This window comes from Oxyura jamaicensis, chromosome 2 (assembly GCF_011077185.1).
Source record: "Oxyura jamaicensis isolate SHBP4307 breed ruddy duck chromosome 2, BPBGC_Ojam_1.0, whole genome shotgun sequence".
Taxonomy (NCBI): Eukaryota; Metazoa; Chordata; class Aves; order Anseriformes; family Anatidae; genus Oxyura; species Oxyura jamaicensis.
This window is the reverse complement of record NC_048894.1, coordinates 22,261,362-22,285,112: the sequence shown is the minus strand read 5'-3', so window position 1 is coordinate 22,285,112 and position 23,751 is coordinate 22,261,362. Positions and strand designations below refer to the sequence as shown.

General features: G+C 40.7%; 1 protein-coding gene across 3 annotated transcripts in view; it reads right to left on the bottom strand.

Moving 5' to 3' along the window:
- FAM171A1 (family with sequence similarity 171 member A1) overlaps positions 1-23,751 on the bottom strand; it is an 87,423-nt gene that overhangs the window by 24,407 nt on the left and 39,265 nt on the right. Inside the window, exons 1-4 of one of the 3 annotated variants that reach the window (XM_035317256.1) lie at positions 15,188-15,212; positions 12,333-12,560; positions 6,630-6,722; positions 995-1,153 (exon numbers count right to left, since the gene is read on the bottom strand). In XM_035317256.1, the coding sequence (XP_035173147.1) occupies positions 995-1,153; positions 6,630-6,722; positions 12,333-12,560; positions 15,188-15,197 (490 nt within the window). In that variant the 5' untranslated portion in view covers positions 15,198-15,212. Of the gene's footprint in view, positions 1-994; positions 1,154-6,629; positions 6,723-12,305; positions 12,561-15,187; positions 15,213-23,751 lie in introns of those variants that run through there. The other 2 variants (XM_035317255.1, XM_035317257.1) reach the window with 2 other exon arrangements.

The following is a 23,751-nucleotide window of genomic DNA, read 5'->3' as shown; positions in this document are numbered from 1 at the left end:
CCTAGCATTCAAAGTCACCTAGATCAAAACATCACAAGTAAATGTATCCTGAGAAACAGCAAGGAGGGACCTCAAGGCGTTATCTAGCCTGCTTCAAAGCAGCTATGCCTGTGCCATCCTGACAGGTGATTTTCTAATTCAGTCCAACACCCTCAAGCAACTGATTCTATAGCTTGAATGACCTACACCACAGCAGGTTTTCCTAATCACTAATCTCAATCTCTTTTGCTGCACTGCAAGTCCACTGCTTTCTTTCTTTCAACAGACACAGAGAACATGTTGTTCTTTTTGCAACATTTTAAGCATTTGAAGCCTTCTAAGTCCAATTCATTTATTTTTCCCTAGCTTACATAACACCAATTATTTCAGACTAAATGAGAAGTGGAAGAACAGTAACAGGCAGTTGTAGTCAAAAATTGTATTATGGCTTTGAATTTAACACCGGCTGTGTTTTCCCTTTGGTGCAAGAAGAATTCTGCTGAATTTTGCTTCTGCTGAAGCTAGATTTAATACAACTGAGTACTAAATCCTTGATATACATATTTTTTAGATAAAAAATCAACAATAAACTTTATTGCATTCTCAATTTAAATTCTCTTCACATTGATCTCTGTTTTTTTCTATATGCACACGCAAAATGACGTATTTGGAGACTTAGTTCAAAACTACAGGTATAAGAAACTTTTCTGTTCTTCCAAGGCCAAGGAGCCTTCATCTTTGCTATTTAGTGGTCCCATTTAGGAGGGCCCTTGCTCTCTGCACTGACTTAAAGACTGATTTCTTTAGCTATGATTATCAGCAGGCAAACCAGCTGATGTCAATACCATAATAATTCTGCTAAGTGAAAACTGCTCATTAGAACAGCATTTTGATAGGGCAGTTGAACACATAATGTTATCCAAATTCTGTTGGAACAGGGAAGCAAAAACCATACGGTCAAGAGTTGGTACCTTGACCGATTTGAAAACAGAGCAAAACCAAAGTGGTGGGTTACCTGTTCCATTTCCATCTAATCCCTGCAAATAAGGGAAACTGTCCACTTCCCAGGGTGAACTGGCTGCAGTTAAATATGCTGTCAAATCACTGTAGCTAGTGTTCTCTGGTAATTTCACAGATCTTCTCTGAAAGTGAACTTGTGGCTGAGTCCGTGCACCTAAAAAAAATTAAAAGTGTCTTTATATCCAAAGTGGGCAGAATATTTAGGAGCTCACATTTATGGAAGCGTACATACAGTTTTCATTACAAATTAAAATAGCTTGAGAAGGACAGAGACATCAGAAGGCTATTGAGCACATGGAAGAAAAACAGTAGTTTTACATTTGTTTTGCAATTGCTATTGTTTTTCTAGAAGCATTACCAAGCAAAATTGTTAAAGCGTCTAATGTCAGAATCTTTTCTGACTACAGTATTTGCCAGGATTATTTCAAATTTAAATACATGCTTCTTTCAATGAATGCCACTGAAATTAAAATCAAATTCAGAGGTAGAGCATCTGAAAGCTCAGAAAAGTATCCTGTTCATCGTTTTTTTTTTGTTTACATTTTGTTTCTTTAGATATAGAAAGTTAAATAGAGTTTGCACTTTTTAAAGTGTTTTTCCAATAAACTACAATTCTAGTCCCAATTAACTCTGGTACTTTCCACACTGTATTTTTACATAGCTTTGGCCATGTTAACTGTCTCTACTCCTGATATAACAGTCAGTTTTTATTTAAATCACTGGATAAAAAGATTCACTTGACAAAGTTTGGGTGAAAACAGTTTCCATACTTTCCCATGCAAAGTACACATCTAAACAGAACCAGATTACGTGGCATGTAATTTCTCTTTTTTCCTCCGTCTTGTATAGTTTTAGCATTTTTTCAGGATCACTAGGTATTAATTGAAGGGTCTTACTGTAACATGATTAAAGACTGTGTCATGTACTATTTCACTTCATCTCTCATTTAAATCCTGGATTATAAAGTCAATAGTCTTTTTCAATGGATGCTCACCATTAATACTGTTTAGCAACACACAGCAAGACCCCATCTACAAGTTTGTGTGCTACATGCAAATTAATTTTTAAATCAGAATCTGTTGTGTTCTCCAGAGCACTTGTTGAATACTCATTGCACACTCCCCCCATAGCTTAAAATCAAGAGGGAAACAGTTCTTTCCTTAATTTGTATTTGACTATGGCGTTCAGAGATGTCAAACAGTTCAAAACAATTCAAAACAGCTTTGCTTCTTTTCCAAAAAAAAAAATAATAAAAAAAAAAGCAGCAGCTTCAGGTTGTATGTAATTTCACTGAGATAAAGATTCAAGAGCTTGACTCAACTCTTAAATGTTACAAGTGCCAATGTCATTAACCAGAAGACTGGCATCTTTTCTTGGATTATCTTCTAGCAGGAGTTCTAGCTATGGGAATACAGAACAAACTTTGTATCGGCCAACAAAAATTGTCATATAGGCAGGCAAATGTAATTAAAAAGCTGATTGTTGTTTATCTGGTTAGCTGTCATTTCTTTAGTAATTCTGCAAGAATAAGCTGTTTTCTTTTTTTTTTATTTTATTTTTTTCTTAAATTTCTGAAACTTTGAAGTATTTACAGCAGGATCTCAAGACTAGCAGTATTCTTAAATATTTAAGACAGTCATTAAACAACACATCTATGAAATGGGAAGAAACCTCTCTCAGCCAATTTCTAGGTGTAAATGGAAAACAATACAAAAGACTAAATAAATTGACTGAAATGAACTTGGGAAAGATTTCATCTCCCTAGTGCTTTACAATATCAGAATAGTTTGCTGCACCTCAGGGGCACATCTGTTTAAACACTCACAAATCTCTGACGGCAGTGCTGCGTGGGTTCATACATCCCATATGGATAAGCAACCACAGTAACAAAACACCAAAAAACACAACAACAAAAGTAGTATTAAGATTATCACTGTCAGTTCCATGTAAAATTGTAGGATTTTCTGCTGTCTAAATAACTGATTAAGATGAATTACTTGAGTTGCCAAGAACGGGCATTGTTTTTCCGAAGATCCAAGTAATTAAGAATTAAAAACAAAATAACTGTTGTTGAATCCGTTAAGACAGCAATTTATGGGTAGGTTCTGGAGTTTTCTATTAAAAAAGGATTATTTAGTAGCATTGAGAGAGCCATGAGCTGCCAAATCATAACTGCACAGGGAGAAGAACTCAAAAACCAAACCTCAATTTCTTGAACCCTACAGACAACGCAAAATGTCCCCATGGCTAAGTCCCAAACCTGACAGGAAACCTGCACAGGAATAAATTTGGATGCAAATTTTAAGGCGGAAGCTACTCAGAAACAGCTTCCTGTGTAGCTAGCCTCTGCATATAAATACAAATAATTGGTACAGAATAACTACTTAATTCACATCCTAGATTAACAAACTCCTTGATACTGAAATGCCCCAAGGAATCCGGTTTCCTTTTAAGAGCTCAAGTCCAGGACCTCAGGCAAGCTACTCATCCTTTGTATCTTGTTCTTCCTCTCTCTTAAAATAGGAAGAGAAACATTCACCTCTCAGATACTTAATTCATTAGTATGTGTTTGGAAATTTGGGCATTAAAGTGAATGCACACCCAGTGAAGACTGCTCAGGTAGGGCTTTCTTTACATCAGTAATGCTGCTTTCCCCTCAAGCTGTGCTGCCACAAGCTGTCCTCCCTCTCTGTCCAGGAACATCCCTGTCTCCTCACTGGGGATGCTCATGGCAATTAACCTCAGCTCTGTAAAGAAAACCACCTTTTGTTCTCCTGACTGTGCTGCTGGTGTTATGAAAGCTCAGCAGTGGAAAAGTCACCTGAATCCTGCTGTTCACTGTGAGCCTCTGTTCAGCTCCTTGGCTGGTTGTCCCCTAACCCAGCAAGGGACCCCTAAGGGGGGGATGATCAGGAGCAAGTAGTGAAAGGCTTGTGAGAGAGGGTGCGATCAATGCTTCTGCATTCTCTCTTCACCTTGCTAGAAGATAAACCAATATACTCCTTTAGCTGAAGTCACAGAGCACTTTAGGGCTTACGTTTAGGAATAGACTTGTTGAGGGAATTGGAAGTGGTCAAATGGATAGATTTGTGCTCACCAGATTCTTGGAGTATTTTTCAACAAGTCAACCCTTATCACTGGGAGTAGATTATTATTACTGCTTTTACTATTGAAGATACCTAGTTTTGACTTATAAAATCAAAATTAAAACCAATACACTTTACTATAAAATTGGCACATGAGCTCTCTCCATTTTGGTGAGTGCCATAAAGGAAAAGGACTTTTAGCACCAATCTTATCTTCTTTAGGCATCCTCTTGTCAACATACCAACTATGATTTAAATGCTGTCATTTTCCATTTGCCAGTGCACTTCTCAAGGAGTTCCTGTAAGGCATCTCCTGCCACGATGGATGTGTGACACGTGGCACCACATCAACAGTTTAGTTTCAATCTAGGTCAATTAACATCTGAAATATAATCAGTTCATGCTCCGATTGTCTGTATGGCAAAGAAAGACAAAGGGTACCGATACGGTTCCCATGCACTGAACGCAGAAGTTCAGCTCGTCACTGTGCTGGTATTAAACAACTTAAATGACCCAGGGGCTGAGCTGGCAAGCTCTGTCTCTCACAGTTACTGACAGGGTGCAGCAATAGATGTAATGCCATCATGAAAATGAAGTTGGCTGCATCAACTCAGACAAACTTCTCAATTGCATAACAAGTTGCTTGCTTCCTTAATTATTCAAAAGCAACTGGTAACTTACTGTACTAGACATGCCTTTCTTTTCCTTTGATTGGCGCTTCAAACACCAGTGTTCCCAGTCTGTGGCTAGTATTATAAGTTCTGTTTTGCTCTCGTTTTTGCATTAAGGTAACTCCTGATCAACTATTTTGCAGCAGCTTGAAGTAACTAGGGAATAAACTGGAGAAGTAACAGAGAAAAACTAGGTCACAAGGATTTTGGATCAAGATTAGAGAGGTTCCATTCAAACACTGGTACAATGTCTAGGCTGTCTTTCATTTAGGTTTCATCACAAGACAATTCCCAAGAAAAGGAGTGTGGGTTGGTCCCATAAAATAGTTTTTACTGTGCAAGAATGAGAGTTCAAATTCAAACTCTTAGAATACTCCGGGTAACAGTTTCTTTATTTTTTTTTCCCTGCTATACCAGCAGAATCAGATACATTATTCTAATATATTGGAACACCCTCGGTCAACTCACTCAAGGGAGCAAGATTACATGGAAAATATTTAAGAGTCTCACTTGGCTGATAAAGCCCTTAAATGTCCCTTTTTTTATTATTTTTAAGAAAGGAAGCTGTAAAAAAAAGAGTATTTTTCTTTTAAGTGAATTGTGTAATAGCACATTTGCATAAGAATACAAGTATTTACTATATAATGTTAGAAGAATACTGTTGGTAAACAATGTTTCGTGTTTTGTCCAATGGAATCCCTTGTGATTTAACACAGTCCACTGTCCATCTAATTTACCCTATTATCTAATGTCAGCTCTCAAGCTGCAGAATTTATGTACCACAGCTGTGTTGTTCTCTAGCTCTTTCTGAGCATTCCATCAGCTATATAATTTGTTTAGTGCTTTTCCAGCTTCAGTCCTATCTAGTGCTCCCATTAATGAAAAGCCTATTGTGTCTGGATGGTTTCTAACCATAAAAAAGATGTTAGGAAGGCATAATTGAATTATTTTCCCTCAGATAAAACAAGGTTATCTTGCAGTATTATTGAAGGTACTATTCCCGTTTATTATTATCTGCTAGAGTTTAAAATGATGGTATTCATAATGGATGTGAATAAGACAGTTTATGTACAGAGTGCTCACAGGAAGGATGACCCTTTGTTTTGTCTCATTGAGGTATCTTCAGGAAGTTCTGTTCTTTTGTTAGCAGACTTACCTCAGCATATCAGATCAGCTGGGCTAAGTTAGGTCAGATCCCTGCTAGATGAACATGTTGATTTTCTGCTGTGCAATTCAGAAAACACAGCATATTCATTGGACTGATACTACAGTTTCTTTTACTTCTGTCTTATGAAAAGGGGATCAGGGGATCTAGATTTTATTCTTCTAATACAGTGGGTTTCACTGTAGCATGTGGGCTTGCAGGCAGTCTGCTAAAGGGTCCAGAGGAATTAATTAAGCCAAGCAAGTTTATATATTATCAATGCACATGAGGTATTTTCAATTTTGCTATGCTTCTAGCATTCACAGTAGGAGGCAAGAAAAAAAATAAAATTAGAGAAAATTCTTAGACAGTAATAACATCAGAAAACATGTACTGTAGGATGATTAGAGGAGGTTAGATGATCTAACATCTAACAGCAAAAGAAATTTAATCTCTAGTTCTCAAGTGGCACACTGAAGTTCAAACTTGTTTATTACCAAGTAACTTGAATTCCCTTGTCACAGCAGTTAGGGACGAATTTCACTATTAATCAATTCAGTAAAACCATCTCAGAGAGGAACATTCTGTAGGGAACTCACAAGAATTCCATATGAAATACTAGTCTCACCCACACTGTGGAGTTCAGAATGTATGAGGCTGGCAGTTTTTTTGTTTGTTTGTTTGAAATATCATTAAAGTTTCAATTCCAACTTCCAAAAATCAGCTTACCTTGAAATCCTGAGACTATTTGGACTACATCATCATAGACCATTAGAGTAGCTGAGCGTTCAGGAAGAAGGCCAAGACTCAGTGAAGAGAAGACTGTAGAAGATAATTGGTTTAAGTGGGATATACTTGAATGCTCAGAAACAACCCAACAACAACAGAAATTACTTCTTTATTTTTGCAAATATAGGCAACCAAAAGTATTAAAATCATATTATATATGGGAGAAAAATCACATGCATTATCTAAACCAAATAATTAAATTGCCAGGGTAATTATTATTGAACTAAACAGTATGTTCTACACTTTGATTCCCAATAAAGTCATGCACAGTAGGTCCAAGTACAGAAGGGTACAGCGGAAAGCAGGGTTTCAGGTTATAGTTCCCAGCTCCACAGAAAGACTTGTCATTACATAAAGATGAGTGAAACACTAACTCAGTCTGACTGAATTATTTCTTATGTGAAATGGTTACACTCCTTACCTCAGAAAGATTTTAATGAAACTGAACTTATACTTTTGAGATGCTTACATAAAAAGTCATACAGAAGTGCAAAGTACGGTGAATAAGCCTGAATAATTTGCTTTAAAATACAGCATGTCCTCACTGAGTCACCACCTACACTATAGAACCTCTACATATAGCAGAACTAGCGTCAATCTACCGTGTGGTATGGAAGAGGACAAACAAATGGCATTATTGCAAGAAATCTGTGTTGAAAGGCCTCCTCTGCCACTGGACACAGACATTTCTTAAAGGGGATGGGTAGGTGTGGGGGTTGGGAGGGTATGTATGCACACATATCTGGAGAGTAAAAAACATGACATAATACCATGCCAAGCTTTTCAGATCCAGAAGACCAGAAATACGCACAGAATTAGCCACTGAGAACACCTGATTCCTGCATCCATCAAAATATGCACCCATGAAAATAGCAGGAGTTTTATCTGCCTGCACTTCATGCATGGCTTTCAAGGACAGAAGGAGAGCAGGAAGTTAATGCAGATGAGGTATTTTTGATACCTGGGCACTATCCTGCATCTGCACCTGGAAAGTGCTTGTCCCACTCTGAAGTGAGCACAAGCTGATGAACACATTTCCAGAACTGATTAATAGAATCACAAGGCCTTCAGATTTTCTGATGTTTTTTAAATTTTACCTCAATTAATATGCATTACTTTATACAAGAGATCAGTGGCATGGAATTCAACAAGGGGAAATGCCGGGTGCTGCAGCTGGGACGGAGCAATGCCAGGCCCAGGCCAGGTGACGAGTGGCTGGGGAGCAGCTCAGCAGAAAGGGACCTGGGGATGCTGGTGACAGCAGGCGCAGCGTGAGCCAGCAGCGTGCCCTGGCAGCCAGGAGGGCAAACCCCATTTTGGGGTGCCCTGAGCACAGCACAGCCAGCTGGCCAGAAGAGGTGATCCTCCCTCCCGCTGCACTGAGTGCTGGTGCTGCCCCACCTTGAATATTGTGTGCAGCTCACAATTCAGGGCCTTGACAGCATCCAGAGGAGGGCACCGAGGCTGTATAATGGCTGGAAGGTCTGTGCTGTGAGCAGAGGCTGGGGACACCTGGGCTGTCTGGTCTGCAGAAGAGGAGGCCGAGAGGCGGCCTCATGGCTCCGGGCAGCTTCCCGAGGAGGGGAGGCACAGAGGGAGGTGCCGGCCACTGCTCCCTGGTGAGCCATGGCAGGGTGCGGGAAGGGCTCACAGCTGAGCCAGGGGAGCATTTCTCCTCATGCCTATCATGCCTCATGATAGGCATGAGGAGAAATGCCAGTGCCATGAGGGTGGTCATGCACTGGGACAGGCTTTCTGTAGAGGCAGATGGTTCCCCATGCCTGTCTGTGCTCAAGGGACATTTGGACAATGCCCTCGGTGACACGCTTAGCTTGTGGTCAGACCTGAAGGGGTCGGCAAGTTGGACTTGATATTCTTTGAAGTTCCCTTCCAACCAAACTATTCTAATATAGATGTTTGAAATAAGAGAAAGACTGCACATTGTACTTTAAAAAAGTATTCATGTTTTCAAGATCTAGTCTTACTCCAGCCTTCTCTGAATTAATTACTGCTTCAGATCCACTAGCTGCGCTTAAACTAGAAAACATGTTGTAGAAAAGCAATCCATTTTTCCTTTAAAGGTGTCCAGTGGTGAAGAATACACCACATCAGCATTCTAGAAACACATTACGATGGCTGTTAAACTGTCTTTTTACCTGTCGGAATTTATTGATCATCTTTACAACACAAGTCCACTAGACAGAAGAATTCTCTTACCGATTTCCTATTCTCTATGCAGACATTGATAGACTATGATCAAATTACCCCATGATTTTTCCTATGGTGAACAAAATAAATTAAGCATTTTTAAGTCTTTCTCTGTAAGCCATATTTTCCAATCTTTTAATCATTCCATATACCCCTGCAGTTTTAAAGTGTCTTCTTGAACTGCAGATCCAGAACTAGACACACATTTCTCAGAGTGGCCATACCAAGAAGAAGTGCTGAGATGGTACACCCAGTCTTCTCAGTTTTTGTTTTACAGATTATTCCCTCTTGCTGCAGTGCTGCCTCGTGAGTTTGTTCTCAACCATTCATCTACCATGACTCATGTCTTCTGCAGAGCCACTGCTTCCCAGATGAGATCTTCCCCACCAGAAACACAGAAAGCTCCTAGAACTGCTCCTAGAACCACCTTTCCCCATGGTTTCCTTTGGCTGATGTTACCACCCAGTCTGAACTGGGCTACTCAGTAACTTCACTCTCCCCTAAATGTCCTCCTAAATATGGACTAACAGTTGAAATTTTATTTTCTTTCAAACTATTTACAAAGCAAAATCTATGTGTAGCCAAGAACAAATAGATGAGTACACATGGAAGCATCATGAACACTTCAGCAAGTCAAGTGATGTTAAATTAATGAACTGTTAATAAGTGGAGTCATGGCTCTGCTTATAAATAGTTTAATGGAAAAAGAGATCTTAATCTTTTCCTCCTGCCATTTATCACTATGTAAATAAATAATCCTCCTGCTTAAGTGGTAAAGAGCTAGTAATCATTTTGGTTGATATAAGAAAAGTTGATTTCTGCTGAATTATGAGAACAGAAAATCCTCAATGTTTGGTTCTTAAAGCTACTAGAATAATATCATGAGATCAGTGGCTGCACAGCCTTTCAGCATAACGTTATAACTAATGCATATTGCCTCTGATGGAAGAATCCTGACCCCTCGGCAAAGTCTTGTTACAGTGCTTTCAACGTTATCAGCCTACAGCTTTCAAAGCTACTCCCGCTTGTGGTTATCATTTCCACATTGAGGTGGTGGAAATAATCTGTCCATACTTCATTTACCACAGCATACAGGATGGCACATGAGTTTAAACCACTGGCATGGGTGGAATTTTGCTCAGAATGGCATATCTGGTCTGTGGAATGACAAATACTAGTACTTGTAAATGGCATTTTCAGGAAATGAAGATCCTGCTGGGGCGTACACTGCAGAAACAAGATCTATGCTGCCCATTCCCCATCATTCAACTCAGATTCAAACCAAAGGCAACAAGAAAACTCACAGTTTTCAAAACTTCTACATTGTGCTGGTTACAAGCATCACAAGGGGGGCATTTAAATACAAATGGATCTTTAAAGTGTTTTAAATACAACAGGCATTGGAGCCTAATACAAAAAATAACAGCCTAAATATTTTGGGTCTGAATTATTATGTCAGGGCCCTTTCAAGGAGTAATTCAAAGAACAAGCCTGTTAAATCTACATGAGATGTATCAAGTTGTAACTTGTTGTTTCTTTAATCAAAGAAAGGATTAAGTTCACAGCATGGAAAGCAAAAGAAAGGATTCTACTCCCAATTAAATCAATAGGAAATGATCTACCAATTTCAATGGGGAAGATTAAAGGTGAAAGGAATCTGTTTTCTGAGTAAAGCTCAGATTTCAGCTGTAGATAGAAAGATTTTGTGGAAACTGTATAGAATTACTGCTCTTTAAACTTCAATGACTTACCACAACAATAATACCATATTTAATTCCCTTCCCTCAAAATCAATATTTAAGAAACAGCAACAAACAAAAAACCCTAACTGAACAAACACCAGGCCCACAGAAGAATACATAGCATTCAAAAGATCTAGGGTGTGAGTAGGAAATACATGAGACACAGGGCAAAGAAAGGTTAATACGTGCTCTAATCATTTATGATTGTATCTTAAGGAAGTATGTTAAGTATGCTGAGGAAGCTGCACTTCATGTTTAAACAGAAAAAAAAAACATCAAGGATGTTTCTAACTAGAATCATAGCATAATTAAGGTTAGGAGGGAGCTCTGGAGGTCACCTGCTTCAGCCATGCATGGGGTTGTCCAGTTCAGTTCAGAATATCTTTAAAGATGGAGATATCCCTTTCTAGGCAACCTGTTCCAATCTTCAGCTACTGTTGTGGTACAGAATTCCTTTTATTTACTTGAAACCTTCTGTGCTGCAACTCATTCCAGTTGCTTCTTATTCGTTCATTATGCTCCTAACAGCCTTGCTCTTCCCTATAGGTTCATTAAGTAGACAGAGAACATAGCAGAGTACAGTAGTGGAAACATGGAAAAAGTCAGTCTATTTTTTATGAAGCAAGCAAACGCAGGCAAGTAAGCAGCATGTTGAATTACGTAAAGCATAATTCTGTGTTTGATGAATTTCAAACTGTTTACCCAGTCCAAACACAGATTTACTGCTCGAACTTGAGGCAAGACACATGTTCCCACTCACTGTGTTGATATTAATAAATAAAGCGGAGTCAGAGCATGGGACTGAACACTGCCTTGTGATCACTTACACTATTTTCAATATTACTGCATTTAACACTTGGCATGGAATTGACCTGGGCTAACTACCAAATCCAAGGTGATGCCCAGGTACGCTTTGGATGTAACACAGGTCTGAAACCATTCCCAAACTGCTTGGACCCTAATTGTGATTGGGGATTAGAGGAAAGGCAGATGAAAGCTGGGGGATGTGACCTTCATCTAGTTGTCATATCTCAAGGTCAAAAGCCACCCTTGACCTGCTTCTGTTTAGCTTCTGTACAGAAGTAGTCTTCAGGACTCAGTTTCCCCTCCTGTACAACTAATATAGCAGCTCCTACTTTCCAAAAATGTTTGAAGCATTTGGGTAAGAAATAGCATGCAAGTATTATTATTGTAATTGTTTGCCTGTTGAAGAAACTAACCATGCTAATTATGTTAGAAAGTCTTTACAACTGGATAACAACTGCAAATTTAGACTGTCCTATGAGACATGGCCAAGAATTGGAAGGCCAGGGCCGGCCTATAGTGCAACAGTTGTTGCTATACCTTAGGAGAGAAAAGAACTAGTACATCACAGATGCTGAAAGAGAGCATTGAAAGCAGAGTTCCCATAAAGAAAAAGATCTGGAGTAGACCTGTACGTTCTGTGGAGCTGTAAGAGTACCAACAATTGTTTGAAAACTGATGCCGCACTGTATCAAGGACAGGCAGGAGAGCGAACCTCTGCACAGCCCTGCTGCCACAGCTTAGCTGAGGAAGGAACCTGGCACTTCTGAAACGCACAGATGTTCTTCCTCCCACCCAGGACTGCAAGCATTAAAATATATCATATAAAATTGTGTAACTTCCTTTAGACGCAAAATCTTACCTCAGAACAAAAATAAAGGTCTCTTACCAGGCAATCTTACAGGTTTCCATGGTGCGGAATTTGGCACATATGCATGTTTACTAGCAGTCACTATCAGCTGATTGCCCAACTTATACTGAAACTTGAGGAAGGCAGTGCCATCTGCTCCTGAGGTTCCAGATGCAATGGAGATCTGGTTGGTAAAAATCTCAATGAAGGCTTCAGTTACTGGCTGATGTGTGCTGGCATCGCTTACATGGACCTTCAGCGTTACTTCTGTAATGACAAACAACCACAGCGATTATCACTGGAAAAGCTTCTGCAGGAGGCAGCAGTTAGAAAGCATCAGCACACCAATGACCACAAAGACAAGGGGCTCAGTGCTGACTTTGCACTTGGTGCTAGGTAAAACCTGTTTTCCTGGCCTGCCAATCTCCATTTCAGGTGGCTGCTCTTTCGAGCAAGACGCTGCAGCTTCTGTCACAAGGCAGACCACTTGCTCTGGCCCCGAGTTACTGCCCTACTGGCTAGCCCTACCTGTGGAGGCATGTACATTCCTCCTATCGCCCACACGCAGCTGGGCAGCACGTCACCAATGGCAGGCAATATTCAATTGATGGGCAACCCGTCGGTCTCATGGTAGCATCATAACTCTATATGCACATGCTATCTAACATCATATACTAGGCACACATGGAGCGACACCCCTCTGTATTCCTCAGGGAGCCTAGGAATAAAGTGGGCTGTGATACAGACAGAGATCTTGAACCCTGGTAGGAAAGACTGCCCCAGGTGGCACTAGACTTCTCTGACGACATCTACCCACGTCAGTGAAATCTCACAGGATCATATCCTTGCCCTCAAAGCAGGGCATGACCAGGTGGGATGCTGAGTGCTAGCAGTGAGCAAGTGAGAAACACCTTCCCCCACCCCTGGCTCCCTGTTCACTTGCCCTTTTTCCAAATGGGCCAAAATATCATAGCACCTAGTGCTATCTGCTTGTCACTCCTGACACAAGTGAATTACCTCTCCCCATACACAACTGCTGAGTGTAAGCAGTGGAAAAGTGATTGTTAAGCCAGTAAGAGAATCATACATATTGCAGACACATAGTCAGAAGCCAACACAATGGACTACATCTTACTTGAGTAATGTGCCCTTTTTCCAGAAACTAATTACTTGTTTAAATGTTTCCAGATGCGCAATATTTGTCCACTCCTATGACTAAACCATGCATCGTGTCACAAGGCTTTTGTTACATAAAGCGGAGTGGCTTGTGCAAGACAGTCCCTCAGAAAGGCATGCCTCTATATCGATGATATTCTTCTGTCCCTACAATAGTTCATCTGCCTCATGCTCTGAAGTAGCAGCTGTTGCCTTTCTTCAATAGCTATGACTTAAATGCAATGCTGCATTGAAAAGACCCAGCAGCAGCCCAATGCCTCAACCAAACCACTCCTTGAATTTTTTCCTTTATGGTCCCCTCATTCTCCTAAATGAGAACCTACCTCCTTTTTCTCTTCTCTCCCACTCTCAAATTTCTCTCGTTCTTGCCCTCACCTTTGGAAATTCTCTTATTCTTGCACGAACTCCCCTCCCTTGGCTTAGTTCTTTCCACAAGGTGGTAGACAATGTTTTGCAAAATCCCCTTTTGTGTCAGGGAAATGCAGCCACTAACAAGCAAGATGCTCATACTCCATGTGCAACTCATTTCTTCATGTGCTGCCCAGAAAAGAGAGCGTGACCTCATTTTCATATGTATTTAAAAACACATTGGTTTCTATGGAACAGAACTAGGAATACAGTTCTATTATATTAATAGTGGCTATTAGGATATTAAGATATTATTTTAATATGTATAAGCACTGAACCACCAAGACATAACAACAAGAAGAACAACAAAGAGCTTAACAAAATCTGTTGTGAATTTCAATAGTGAAATGACACAACTGAGTAAGCTAAGAAACATCATGACAATATAAAATTTGAAAAAGGACATCATGATCTAATACAACCCTTCAAAATATCAGCACCTATTTCCTAAGGGCATTTCAGCTAGAAAGATATTGGGCCCTTTTATAAGCAGAGACCTTCTGTCTGAATCCCAGAGTACAAAAATATAAATATCAGGCAGCCCTGAACAAAAATCCCATTAGAGAAATTCATCATCATCACAGCCCTCGCTTTAGAACTTGGCAATGAAGAATGCCAATTTGGAGGGGATCAGCGTGAAATACATTCTAGCTATTAAAAATTCTGGACTTGTTCCCAGTTTTGCATTTAGTAGTGAAAGAAAACATATATTGAAAAAACAGCATACATACACTCTGGTGCACACCTATAGAACGTGTCCTTTGAAACCTTGCTTTGACTAACAAGTAACTTGTGAAATCTTGTGCATATGAAAGGAAGCCATGTTCATCAAAGGAGAAATGAATATGTATTTACATATTTACAAACTGCACATGTATTTACAAATGTTAGGACAAAGAACAAGGTAAGTTTTTATTTTCCGAATGTGCAGGGACAACATACTTAGATCTAAAGTCAGATAGCTACGCTGTTAATGTTTCCCACTTTGAACTGCCTAGCAAACAATGTTGAAGAACAGATGTGACTACAAATAATGGGTCATGCATTAAAAGAAAAGCAAGGAAAGAAGATGAGCTGAATGCTGTGGTTAACAGCATCACTAACATGCAAGTTAGCCTTTTCTAAACCAATCATACATAACAAGGAACCAATGAGCTCTGGAATATTAAATAGTAATCAAGGAGCAGGACTAGAACATAATGTAAGTATGAAGTCTATTTAATTCCTTATAGACATGCAAAATTCTAGGATAGAGAATAATAAAATTGATCAAGTGATGAAGACAGACAGATCAAAGTACACAAATTTACCTGCGTACATAAATCCACTTCACTCTCTCAGAGAAGAGAGCTAGCCATGGTTATCTCTAGGAAGAAATCCATTTATCCCTCACCCTGTAGCTCCTTATATACAGACTTCTGCCTGCATCCATCTCATTCTGCTAAGGAAGGATGAGGGTCTCCAAAATGCTCTTTCCAGGCTGAAATGATGAAGGCCATAACCCAAGCTGGAAGACTGACGTCTTGAAAGGCAAAAGACTGGGACTGCCACTAGATCACTAGGGCTATTTCTCCTCCTTTTTTTTCCTCCTTTTTTTTTTTTTTTTTTTTTTTTTAATATTTAGATATTTTTTTCCCTAAGATGAGAGAGAAAATCCTAGCAGCTTGAACAACTCTACATTCTTTTCAAGTATTATCTTCACTGACATATGTGTGAAATGTACACAACTTGCTTAAATCAGGGCTTTCTCCCAAAAAGCAGCTACTTTTTCTTCTTATCTAATGCAGCAGTGAAGTCATGAACACAGAACTGCATTATCACGCTAATTTCCACAGCAATAGAATGACCACAAGCTTTAAACTGGAAAGAAATTGCTGAAGAAAACCCTCTTTCAAACAGAGGCAGTGATAAGAACAATCTATAAATCAGGATTACCACAAAAACCTACAACTATACAGTAAGCTTCAGAACTGTGATGAGATATTCAGGCACTTTTTCTTAACAAACAGGAGGTATGCAAAAGTGAAAGAAGCAAGCAGAATAAGGACAGCAAATGATCCATGATCAGTCTGACCTCAAATTATCGTGGAGGTCTTAGACTGAAACATTAGCTATACTAAAAGAAGTATTTAATTTAAAAAAACTGCTTAGAAGACTCATTATTAGCTAAGGAATAAAGTCCATTAAATTATCTGGCAAAGTTTTCAGCTGGTGCTCTCAACAAAACAGTGGGGATAAAGCTTACATTATTCTTCAGTTTTACAGAATACCACAGCAAGGAGCTCTGACAGAATTAAACACACATGGACTCAGAGAAGGACATGTACAGGAAGCAAGAAACCCAATGGAGGCAGGGATCTGAAATTACCATGGAAGATGAACTCAGAGAATGCAGACTGCTAAGAGCGAGCTTCATTCATGCGACAGCATTGCAGAATCACAGAATGGTTTGGGTTGCAAGGGACATTAAAGACCACCCAGTTCCAACCCCCTGCCATGGGCAGGGACACCTCCCACCAGACCAGGCCGCCCAAAGCCCCATCCAGCCTGGCCTTGAACACCTCCAGGGATGGGGCATCCTCAGCTTCTCTGGGCAGCCTGTGCCAGTGCCTCACCACCCTCTAAGTGAAGAATTTCTTCCTAATATCTAATCTAAATCTAACATCTTTTACTTTAAAGCCATTCCCCCTTGTCCTATCACTACACCTCCTGACAGAGTTCCTCCCCAGCTTTCCTGTAGGTACCCTTTAGGTACTGGAAGGCCGCAATGAGGTCTCCCCAGAGCCTTCTCTTCTCCAGGCTGAACAATCCCAACTCCCTCAGCCTGTCTTCATAGGAGAGCTGCTTCAGCCCTTTAATCACCTTGGCCCTCCTCTGGACCTGCTTTAAAAGGCCCATGTCTTTATTATGCTGCCAGCCCCAGAGCTGAGCACAGGGTTCCAAGACGAGTCTCACAAGAGAGGCCTACAGGGAAAGAATTGTGATAGCGTTGTGCTTTCTATTATTTACTAAAGCTGGATTATTCTTTTCTTACATTTTGAAAGAGCTTTGATTTTTGCTAGTAGCAAGGTCTTGAAGGAATGAAGCAAGTGCAATGGTACTGGTCATTCTTTGCCATGCAGCCAAGCAGAGGTGGCTGAGGTAAGAGACGCCAGGCTGATGAATTCTGACCGCACTCATGCCCTGAGACAGACCAGCCACATTCATAAGTGTCTGTGCCTGAGGTGATAGCTCTGCCCAACATATGTGGTTCCTGACCAGTGAAACCCACTCTTTTGGACCTGAGCATGCACATGGTTCCCTGTTGGCTCTCAGTGCCACTCAGGCTCGCACAGGTAGAGCCAAAGTAATCGTCTGTACTGCCAGCACACGCATGTCCTGACATTATGTTCTTACAGCAGTGTTTCATGTCCAAGGCAAGAGCTAGTTGTGTTAACTGCTCATTTCCAGGAAGTAGGCCGCTAGTGAAGATACTCTGGGTGGGCAAGAAGAATGTCTGTCCCTGCCTAACAGTGCAGCCAGGAATGGGCCACTTAAAACCATTTAAAAAATGCAAGGCACATGGAAAACCCTACAATCCTGCCTTCAAGAACCCCAAAGCAAATTTGGAATAACAGTTAAGTGGGAATACAGCAAAAAGAGGCTTAAATTCCATTAAAAGATCAAGGCTGTTGTATCTGTACGGTCAAGCAAGAAACTCTAACCTAAATCTATTTTCTCATATTTATATTCCTTTGTCTTCCTTCAGCAATCACATCTTGTTTTTCAAATGAGAGCAAACCAAAACTACTAGTTACAGTGAAAACAGCTGCTTAAGAGTAACTCCCAGTTTTCTAGTTCCAAATCTATTGTCAGCTATATAAAGAAAACCAGCATCTCCAAGGTTATCATTTGGGAAAGTGAAATAAAAAAAGACCAAAAACCCCTTACATGCTAGCATTCCAATCCAGAATCCCATCTGTCTACTTAATCTGATTTTTTAGATTTTACTAAGTCTGAACTTTCTCTGAGCAATCCTTCCTGTGCCATCTGCTCTATGAACCATGCTGCCTCCTCTGAAATACAAGCAACCTCAAGGCAACTGTTTCTGCAGTTGCCACCCCACTTCTGGGACCCCCAGCCCCTCTTTAGATCACTGTGAACTCCCAGTTTGGGAATGGCTTTCTTAGGAACTGACAGTGCAGTGCTTTCTACTATAATCAAACCCCTAAAAAGTGAAAAACACTGTTTTTCATTGTTGTTGCTGTTGTTGTTTTTCAAATATGCCAGTAATGCTATATAGGAAGAAAAATCCCGAGTGATCTTAGTGATGGCACACTGTCAGATGTCACAAACTGAAATAAACAGAAAAGCGATGACAGCATTTGGGAATCGAAGATTACAATCTTATTTAGGTCCCAATCTTGCAATTTGGTTTCTGTGCACACACCCCTCTGTCAGGCAGACTCCCTCTGACGTCTGCTGGACAGATGATCTCTTTTGGGAGCAGGCTGACACCGGCAGCCGTTACCACTTATCTTTTCCTCTGGGGGTCCCCTATCCATGGACAATGTCAGGATATTACCAAAGAAAAAGATATTTAAATTATCTAGGTTTTGATTAGAGAAAGAAAACTTCCTGCTCATTTAAAAAAAATGCCACTAGAACTTTATTTAAAATTGCATTCTCCACACAGTTCGAGCTTACTGGCAGCATGCCTGTTTTTGAATCCTACATGCCAAATGGATAAGCCTTTCTGCCTCTTAACCTTTTGCCCGTGTGCAAGGTCACCCCCTCCGCCAAACAATAGGATTTTAATTTATCTGAGGGAAACCATTTTCCTAGAATAAGGAGTGTTCCACATTCCCTAGCCACAGATGCCAACCCAAGCACATACATCTTATCTTTCTAATGAATTGCATCAAGAAGTCTCTACTGACAAACAAACTTCAAAATAGTACCAGAACACGTCCATATGAGAAGAAGGAAATGTGCAGGTAAAACCCCTCCAGTAACACACAGGCTCTGGTCTTAATTGCTGTGGTCACCTGAAAGCAAGTTTACATGTACCCCCTCGCACAGCAAACCCCACAGTCTTGTAGAGGAGTCACCAGAGAGAAGATGGCAGCACACGAGAAGTTACAGAAGGCAGCACTGCAGAGCTTTCCCCTCTACCAAGAGTGTCCAAGCTTTCACCAGGGTGAATGTCTGCCACCGACTTCTGTGGAGCCACATCATACCGAGGACGGGAAACAGAGGGTCTGCTTCTGCTTGTCGCCTGGACAGAGACTCTCGATAGGTAATTTCAGAAGCTGAAGGGCTACCGCATGGAATTAGCACGGGATGCCGACAGATCTCGATGCACACTTCTGAAACGGTGCGAAGTGTTTATACAGAGGCTCCTTCTCTAAATGAGGGAACTGAAACCATGCAAGTTTTTAATCAGAAGGACTCTTTGGTAAGTATGAGAAGGAAGCAGTAGCCTATAGCACACAAGATGGGTTAGACAAAATATGCTTTAAATTCACCTCAGTAACAGTGCACTGGAAAAGGGCCCTAGAACAACTTAGGAGGACTGCTGCAGTCCCCTGCCTCTGTGGAAGAGCAGCATCAAGCAGAAAGATCCTTACTTCCTTCTGTCCACTGCAGGAAGGATTTAAGAAACAGGAGTGCAGAGAAGAGCCATCTAACAACCCAGGGGAGAAGAAAGCAGTCTGAAGGCCATCTGAAGAACCCAGCTTCTTCAGGTACTGCAAGAGAAGATGATCACTGTGCAACTGGGAACTATAGAGAAGTACAGCTTCTCTAAAAGAGGAACTTTTACTCTTGCTGACAGAGATGCAGTATGCCATGCAGTGCACCAGCTGTGCACTGAGCTAAGCAAAATGTAGGTGTAATTTCTTAGCAGGAAGGTAATTTGACAAGAGAACAGCTTACTAGAAGGCAGATTCACTAGTGCTGACAGCCTATGGGACGATATTTTTTTTTTCTTAAAAACAAACAAACAAACAAAAAAAAAAAAAAAACAAAAAAACCCACTAACTTCATTTCTAGATGTTTAAGGGTTATTATAATTACTGTTTAAATTTGGAATTAATCAAATTAATGTTTAATTCTAGAACATTTATGAAGCTAGTCCAAATGATTGTTTGCAGAGCTTTTTTTTAGCACTGCAATCTGAATTTGCTAACTACTGTTCTGCTTTACAGGCTGTGGGGAAGACTATCAGTACAGTCCCCTGCATGGTCTGAGCACTTGTAGTGTGAGATTTAATTATAGTTATCACACCTCAAAAGACAGGAAGACATTTTTTTTCCTCCAAATGCACAACTGACTGTGATTTCTGAGTGTGTCATCATTCCCCCCACCCCCCCCCCCCCCACCCCATTCTTCTTCAGAAACAGCAGAAATCAGATGCAATGGGAGCTGCGGAGGCCGATCTCAAAGCTGGTGTAGCCAGACCCCTCTGCGAGATGTCTGGTGGGTGCAGTGGATAATCAGGATCTTGGGTTGTGAAGGAATCTGCTCTCTCAGGTCCCACCTGAGGCTTATTTTGCCCTTCTCTGCAGCACCACTTGATTCATCTGCGTTTCTCATCTAACATTCCTTGCCACTACAAGTGCCTCAGGCATTTCTGGCACTGTGGCTTGTTCCTCTACTGCACAGGAATTTAATTTCCAGGGGACTGAAATGGTTGAGTTTAATTAAAATAACTGGACTCAATGCTCAGTAGAGTAGTCTGTGATATAAAGGTCAGATAGGTTCCCTAATGTGTCTTCACGTTAAAAAAAAAAAAAAATCTACTAAAGCATTCAAAAATTAAAATTGATAAATACACCAGTTTATCTCAACATACATTACCTACTGGTGACAATGCACACATTTTAATAAAAGTGTCACAAAAGGAACTAGAGCACTTCATACCATCTCCAGTGACAACCAGGCTACTACACAACTATGTACTCAAGGGGGAGGGAGGGGCAGTTAAAGGGTAATAAAATAAAGACATTCATCACACAAGTGTCCAACATTTGAAAGAGGATTTGCATATCCTCACCTTCGAGAGCCTTGAGTATTACCACTAAAATTAATTTATTGGGAAAAAAAAAGATAGGAAACTGCTTTAATTAAAAAATAAATAAAAAAGAAAAAGGAAAAAAAGAAGTGAGAGCTATATGCATAATGCCCAGATGAGATTCTGATACCCTATTGTTAAGTGATTAAACAAGCATTTATAATTAACTCAAAACTCACACAGCTATGAAACTCATGAATAGCAATAGTTGCATTAACAGGTCTGCCTTTGATCTCTACAGGAACCGTGTACGACACAAACTAATTTCATTTCCAAACCCTGGATTTTAGGCATGGGATTGTATAAAGATACTGTCATGCCAGTGCAGATGAAAGTTGGATTTCAAAGCTTTAGCCTGCCACCCGCATAATGCATTCTTTACAAGACATGAAAAAGTAATCCCAGCATGTAAACCTCTCTTTTTCCTAATAGAGTCCTTTGAAACCCTGTTTGGAGATCAACATGGAATGAGATGTTAATGCACTGATATTTTTCAGTTGCTCAGCATTAGGATTCTCCACTGATTTGAACAAGACCACAGCTGATTTTGCAACATCAGCTCTGAGACATTTCGAGGATAACACACTGAGCTCAACTGCTGCACAGCTCATAGGGATTTTAAGCCAACTTTATACCTACTACATCATCACTCCAGCTTGGGGGAGGGCAGAAAGGGAAAGCTTATCCATGCTTATCCATGAATGGCTGTGATACATTTTCTTGGCACAGCTTTTTCGTAATTCTATAAATAACAGTATGCATCTGATGAAAACAATTTATAGCAGATATATTTTATGTTTAATTGAACCTGTGTACGTGTAATGAGTCATGGAGGGGACAAGCATTTTTTTGCTTATTTCCATGTAACATTAATTTTAGATTTAATCTCTACTTATTTCCTAAATCTGTTGTGAAAGCAGAGCTAGATGTGATTTTGGAAGAAGGTATCTTTAGGGTTTTGTTTGTTTGTTTGTCTTTTACAAGCCACTACCAATTCAAACAAACCCAGCTGAAGTGCCTCTCTGCATACCCGAAGGAGCGAGCCGAGTTCCAGCTCCATCTGAGCACTCCACCGACGTCAGCTCATAAACATACAGAGGCAAATTCCTGCATTAAAATTTTATCTAGGCCCTTGCACACTCTCTTTTTTCAAGTAACTAAATAGTCAATTTATATGCACTTCACTCCTTGAAGAGGTTATCCCCAGCTGGCAGACAGGCAAATTAAGCAGGGGTGAAGCCACACATGGTTAACAGCCCCGATGCTCCAGCCTAGCTCCTCAGAGCTCTGCGGGCTGCAGCCGAGCTGCTCCAACACACCCGGGGCAAACCCAGGAGCATCCCTTCCCCTGCTGCTTCCACAGCCTGGGCTCTTGCTCTTTTTTCTGTGCTGCTCTGCTCTCTGCTGAACCCATCACTGCACTGATTCCAAGGACTAATCCAGCAAAGCACCAGCCTAACCAGACGAACCGTTTGCTGCCAGGTTATCAAGCTGAACCACTGAAGCAAAGCAGCTGCGAGTGCCAAAATCAACAGAGCAGGCAGGTGTGGGGGCAGAGAGGCACCGAGTCTTCTGGCCAAGCCTAACACTGGGAAGGAAAGGAGGGGAAGCAGGACCACCCCTCCTGGTTCCCCAGCAATTAGGTCAGAGCAGCTATACCACTCCTCCTCAAGTGACTGCACCTACGTGGCCGCTTTGGAGCGATGCCGGCCGCTGTCCTCGTTTGGACCCGCTGTAGGTCAGTATTTGACACCAGAGGTTGCAGCAGGTCTTTACTTTGAGTTAGTCCCAAATAAAAACTACATAGCTGCACCACAGCAATGACACCTGGCTCCCATAAGGACAGGCTGCTTGTGACAGCGACAGGGAGAGGTTAGGAAAGGAGCAGTGAAGACTTTCCCAAGGGCACTGCGCAGCATTGAGAACCTCTCCTGAGCTCTCAAAAGCCTCTACAGCCACAGCTGGCATTGCTGTCCATGGGGGAGGTTTGCTGTTGATTCTTCCTAACCCTAAAAAGCATGCCTTCAATACATACCTACATGCCAGTTGCCATGACTTTTGTTTTCTTCTCTCTACAGCACTAGGATTAATTGCCACCAATTTGTCTAAAATGTAACTTTTGTGTGCTCCAAAAACATATATTCTAAATCCAAGTTTTTAAGATTTTTCTCTTCCAAACAATGTTTATATATCCTCTTGGAATAATTCGAAGACTAGATCACGGGTTATTTTTTAGATAATTAATAAGGACCCGCTACAGCTCCTTTCCTCCTAGTACCAGAAAGCATCCCCGCTTGACACTGGCCATTTGCCATAACCCTTTGTTTACTCCTTCATCCAATCTCAACCATGCAGAAGCAGCTTTCTTATCCAAGTCAATTATTTTTTTTTTTTAATTAATATTTTGCACTGGGCTGTTGTACTGTCTGTATTTTAGCCCCGATGAGTGCATATATATGCAGAGCACAACAACTGACTCAGCAACCAAAGCTTGCTTCGGTTTAAATTATCCCAACAGCCATGGTGATCTTAATTCTTGGCAGGGGATTAATTTTATGGCTGTTAAAATTTCATGAGAGAAAAATTACTGATCAGACTCAAATTGTGAACTTTTGAAAATCCCTTTCTATTCCCCTACACTTGAAGTCAATTACGTAAATCAGCGGTTATTGGCTCTTCCTTAAGCTCACAGTCATAACTGGAAAGTACGGTTATAGCTACACTTGCAACACTCATTTTCCTTACCAGCTTGTTTTCTATAAAAGCACAAAACAAAACCAGCCAGGGTTTTGCTATGCTACCTTATATTGCTGTCCGTGA